General features: G+C 43.8%; 1 protein-coding gene across 1 annotated transcript; it reads right to left on the bottom strand.

The window, feature by feature from the left end:
* Positions 1–361: 361 nt before the first annotated feature.
* LOC119353155 (26S proteasome regulatory subunit 4 homolog) lies at positions 362–4042 on the bottom strand. Its single transcript, XM_037619745.1, has 5 exons — positions 3444–4042; positions 1966–2211; positions 1381–1767; positions 1156–1296; positions 362–683 (listed from the first exon to the last, which is right to left on the bottom strand). The coding sequence occupies exons 1-5, from the start codon at positions 3933–3935 to the stop codon at positions 600–602; spliced, it is 1350 nt and encodes a 449-aa protein (XP_037475642.1). The 5' UTR covers positions 3936–4042; the 3' UTR covers positions 362–599.
* Between the last annotated feature and the right edge of the window lie 1425 nt (positions 4043–5467).

Raw genomic sequence — 5467 nt, 5'->3', positions numbered from 1 at the left:
ATAATCGGAAACATGCACTTGAGACTAGCAAATATGCTTATGTGGCACACAATTAAAGAAGAGAGAGGGTTAGTAAACATAGTCATCTCGTTTCATCACGAAAACCTTCTTGCAAAGATATTTCATGCTCAAGTTGAAGAGGCATACTGTATAGTCCTTGCATATGTAGTTTGAAATGATTTTTCCAAAGGACATATAAAATTAGTTACCCATATGAGATTTCCTATACTTTATTTGTATGCAATCCAAGTTCGATTATCCAGCAATAACCATGGCGCAACATAACATAGCTACTCGGTTGCAGCTTATATTTGCTCAAACATCAATGCTACCTGGAATGAATTTGAGAGAAGCACCATAATGCCACGGTTTTAATGACTGGCCATTGCGATTTAAGCTTATGATTCAATACTTCGGAAGAAAGGAGTCAACAGATCGTAGTACAACAAACTATTCAATTATCCAACCATTCAGGCGAAGAAAATGTTACAAACAAATTTGCGCCTATATTCTCCAAACCAGGGAAACATATCCCGCGATACCAAATATATTATCACTACACAATATCATTCTGGTAGTGAAGACCGGTGCACAATTCATCACATGTAAAGCCCCTCCGGCACGCCTTCCTTCTTCTTGAACATGACCTTCTCCTTTGCCTTCTTGAAGTCGGCGTGCGTCACCTAGGAAAATCAGGAAACAGCAGATCAAGTACATGGACATATAGCATGTTCCAGCATTAATTTCGACGTATAAATGGCACAAGACGTATACCAAAACTTAATACCCCTGAACATGATAGACTGGTACCGGACAGACATTAGTACATAGAACAGAAATGTTCTGAGCAATGAATTGTGGAAAACAAGTTGGTTGCTAAATAAATGGTGCTGGTTGGCTTCCTCCAATAGTATAGCCAATAATCTGAAGTTCTACTGCCTAACTGCCAGTTTATAGGAGTACATGCATAACAAAAAGTGATATTGCTCGTGCAACAAAAACTATATGCTTATCTATCATCCACATGCAAAACCATAATTCCGTGGTAAAGATGCCAGTTTACCAAATGAAACTAGCTAGAAATAGAGGTATACTTCAGTGAACTCCCCAAACAATGTAAACTATTTGAACTAGCGATATAAAGTCCATCATTACCTTCATCCTACGCTCTCTCAAAGCAAGCAAGCCAGATTCGGTGCATATTGCTTTGATGTCAGCACCAGAAAACTCATCCTTAGTCATGACAAACTCTTCCAGGTTCACATCATCTGACAATGTCATCTTCGCCGTGTGTATCTGCAAGATTTGTGATGTTCATAAGAACCAAACAAGAATGCATTCTGTAATGTTAAGATCAACATAGACTGATTAAAAAGGTACCTGGAAGATGCGCCGCCTAGTCTTAATGTCTGGAAGAGGGAATTCTATCTTTCGGTCTATTCGGCCAGGGCGAAGCAAGGCTGGATCAAGACTTTCAATGCGATTTGTAGCTAGAATAACTTTAACATCTCCACGCGAATCAAAACCATCTAGCTGGTTCAGCAGCTCCAACATAGTTCTCTGAATCTCACGCTCCCCTCCTGAATGAGCGTCATACCTCTTTGTTCCAACTGCATCGATCTCGTCGATGAAGACTATCGAGGGGGAAAGCTCGTCCGCCACTCTAAATAGTTCTCTAACTAGTTTTGGACCATCGCCAAGGTACTTCTGAATAAGTTCACTTCCAACGACACGTAAGAAAGTTGCAGATGTGGAGTTAGCAACAGCCTGCAATAACAATTTCAAGTAACCACAGGTCATACATCAGCACTCAAGTATATGTTATTTGAAAAGGTATATAATGCAAAATAAAGTGAAAATTCAGACAAATATTAAAGCCTGGAATGAATTAAGGAGGACTGAAGCCTGAAATTCTCCTCAAAGAAATATAAGCAATAGATGTCCAGAGCGAAGGCCAAGACTGACCTTGGCAAGTAGAGTTTTCCCTGTTCCAGGTTCTCCATATAATATGACCCCCTTGGGTGGCCTTATTCCAATGTCTTCATATAGCTCAGGGTGGGTCAGCGGAAGCTCAACCGCCTCCTTTATTTCTTGAATCTGAGCATCTAACCCTCCAATGTCTGCATATGATTCTAGTGGAGCTTTCTCAACTTTCATCACAGATACCATAGGGTCAACTTCGTCTTGCAGAATTCCAACCACAGAAAGAACCTGGAAAATTGTATCTTGTGAGCCATCATAACATCTATTTACAGGCTGCATGAAAGTTATGTGCAATGGACAGTATCTATGGAAAGAGTAGGAAAGTTCCCTGAGCCCCTATGAAGGAAATCACAACAGTTTTATGTTTTGTGATGAAAATAAACAAATACTACACCTGTTTCATGGCTACTCAGATATTGAACACAATATCGAGCCTAAGAGGTAAGAACTAAAGTAACATTTATTTATTTTTTGAATTAAGGGGTAACCCCAGCTTTCATTGCTGGAAGCTGATAATACAGGTTAATACAAGTAATCCGTTGAAGCAAAAGCCCCAACAACACAACACAGAACCAAGAACATCCTCCTAACAACAGAAAAAACTCTCCTCAAAGCTGAAAACACAGCTAAAACAAAACCAGAGAACACAAAACAGAGTCATAATCTCTTGAAAGCAACATCTATTTTATAGACTGCCGACCAGCTATCCTGAGGACCATTGGTGCCCAGCCTTTCCTTCTACTGAATATATCAGTAACATAGTAATTACATAATATAAGGATTGTAATGCTTTTATGTCTACCAAAATTATTGTGCACCTGCACATGCATTGACAAAAATGAGTTTCAGAACTACACATCACATGGCCATTGTTAGTGGTCACTTGTTATGATGAGTTTCCCCTAGGATTTTGACTTGTTATGGCTGATGAGTTACCCCTAAGATCCAAACCAAAGCAAACTAGCTTTGGAATTCATCAAACATAAAAGGTGAATTAAAGCCTTGCAAAACTACACGATACAGCTAGTTGTCTAGATTTCAGGAGTGGACCTTTAAATAATAAGTCTAATGAATTGCAGAAACCCGCTGACTGCAGTGCTCTACTACATAAGAAAAGCTTCACAACGCAAACTAGGCAATCCTCAGCGTCGTACCAATCCTTTATGAGACTCTCGTTTTAAGGTTCATTCAGTTCACTTGCGCACATATTTGAGCAATTCAGATTAGAATGAAAATTTCACCAGATTCCTTCAATTCTAATGTCTCTGCGACTTCAGACTACACGCAGATCCTGAATTCACTGAGGGACCTATAAGATCCTAGACTGAACAGGCTTGAATTGACTTGTTATGGTTAACGAATTCCCCCCTAAGATCCGAACCCTAGCCTCACCAGGTACGCAGATCGAGAGAGCGAACTCAAACGGGGACGGATCCGAGCCACGGGGAGCGGCAGCGTACCTTGTTGTGCATGAGGATGGAGCATCCTGGCTCGAGCTGGTCCTTGTCGACGAAGGAGAGTATGCTGACGTAGTACTCGGGGCCGACGGAGGAGGAGACGATGGCGTGGCTCTCGTCGATGATCTCCTCGAGGGAGCCGACGCTCATGGGGGTGCCGCGGAGGTCGTCGACCTTGGAGCGGTCCTCCTCCGTCTTCTCCTCGGTGGGGCGGAGGCGCTCCTGCGCGGCGACGAACTCCTCCTCCATGAGGAGGTAGTCCTTGACGCGGTCGAGCTTGAGGAGGCGGAGGCGGCACTTGGAGAGCGGCGCGACGCCGGGGAGGCGGGCGGCCGCCTCGGGCCCCTTCTGGCGGCGCTGCTTGCGGCCGACCCGGGACGGCGCGGCGGGCGGCTCGAACTTCTTGTCCTTCTTGTCGCCGTCGCCGCCCGGCTTGCCCCGGTCGCCCGGCGCGCCGCCCTGCTTGCCCATGCCGCCCGGCGTGCCCTGCCCCATGGTCGCCGGCGAGGGTTTCGGGGATTTCGGGTGTGGATCTGTTTGGATGCGGCGCGGAGGAGTTCCTTGTGCCGGATCGGACCCTATACTTCCCCCTTTTCTGTCTGTCTGGCTTCAATCGACTTTCTCTGCAAGCAAGGATCGGGCTATATGGCCACTCTGTGGCGCGGTGTGTGTTCGATTCGGTGGAGGCGTGAGACCACCAGTCCACCACGGTTTGCTCCCCTCGGAAAGGAAACAGAAAACGAGTCCACCACGGCGCAAATCCGATTTATTTACCAAAACCAATGTAAATTTGAACTGTGATTTCCTTAATTCAGCAGATATATCTTGGCCTCCTTTGAAATTTATTGCGGCGTTTTTTTCCTAGGAAATGTCACGAAACGACACAAATATTATGTGATAATAACAACTAGACAATACCCCGCGCGTTCCCGCGAAATTGGTTGGATATATAGTTTCAAGGTAATAACACCTCCTATGTATAACTTGCAATCGGGGATACTAATGCCATCAGGCATTGCCATGCTGTTAGCAAGAATGTTAGCATCATGAACTCATCCTTCCCAACTAGTCAACACATATGTGAACTTTAGATCGAAGTCAAGAGCAACAAGCCTGACTTGTGTAATGCTTTCTACCCATGTATGCTGCAGCTTGTGTCCTTGGCACTCTATCAGTGATGTGAGTACCATCTATATATGGTGCCAATACAATCCTATGATGGCATGAAGACGTATTATTATGGTTGATGACAACATTGCAAGCATGTTATGGCATGAAATACGAGTAATGCTCACCTTAAAATACTGATACCATCTTGGGCTAGTGTGAATCTTGTGCGAAGTTTTCCGGATTGGTGCCTTGATTATCTCTCCTCTGACCTCCGTAATATCATACAAGACCTGCTTGAAATGTCGGGAAATTGTTTCACTAGATCTCTTGTATGTGTTGTGAATAATCATGAACCTCTGATTATGACCAATGACGTGAAGGAACATGGCAACTTGCTCTTCCACAGTGGTGCGGATGCTATCTTCAAGTAGCCCCTTGCTCCTAAAGGTATTCACAAGCATGGAAAATGATGCTCTTCACATTCGAAGCATGTTCACAACCTCTACGTCGTTGTTGTTGTAGATGTAGTTCAGATTGGTGTTCTTCTTCAAATAGTGGACCATACATAATGACAAACTTTTCACTACGATGTGACTGATCTCTGGTAAATGAATGCGAGGAAGAGGGCACAACTGTCATGGCTGCACGCGTGGATGAGGTCAGCGAAGCGCCCCCACACATGGAAGAGGCCGCGGCAGCTGCGGTACGCGCTTGCGGCATCTGGGCTTATGAATTATAGACACACATCAATGTTTGATGTACAATCTAAAAAAAGTTTTAGCTCCTAATTTGACCTACACTAATAGAAACAAAAAGGAGAAATCGGATGTGAATAATGTCAAAATACTGTTCACCCAAAGCTCCACTATTCACATTAGAATTTTTCTTTTTTAATTCTCTAACTGTACTTCAATTTT

Source organism: Triticum dicoccoides, chromosome 2A (genome assembly GCF_002162155.2).
Source record: "Triticum dicoccoides isolate Atlit2015 ecotype Zavitan chromosome 2A, WEW_v2.0, whole genome shotgun sequence".
NCBI classification, from domain to species: Eukaryota; Viridiplantae; Streptophyta; class Magnoliopsida; order Poales; family Poaceae; genus Triticum; species Triticum dicoccoides.
This window is presented reverse-complemented; position numbering and strand designations above follow the sequence as displayed.

What these genes read in the sequence shown, in the direction of transcription:
- LOC119353155 (XM_037619745.1), bottom strand. Translation starts at nt 3,935, where the DNA reads ATGGGGCAGGGCACGCCGGGCGGCATGGGCAAGCAGGGCGGCGCGCCG. An exon ending in GGAAAACTCTACTTGCCAAG is followed by an intron (nt 1,768 to 1,965) that starts GTCAGTCTTGGC and finishes TTGTTATTGCAG; the next exon opens with GCTGTTGCTAACTCCACATC. An exon ending in CTAGGCGGCGCATCTTCCAG is followed by an intron (nt 1,297 to 1,380) that starts GTACCTTTTTAA and finishes CAAATCTTGCAG; the next exon opens with ATACACACGGCGAAGATGAC.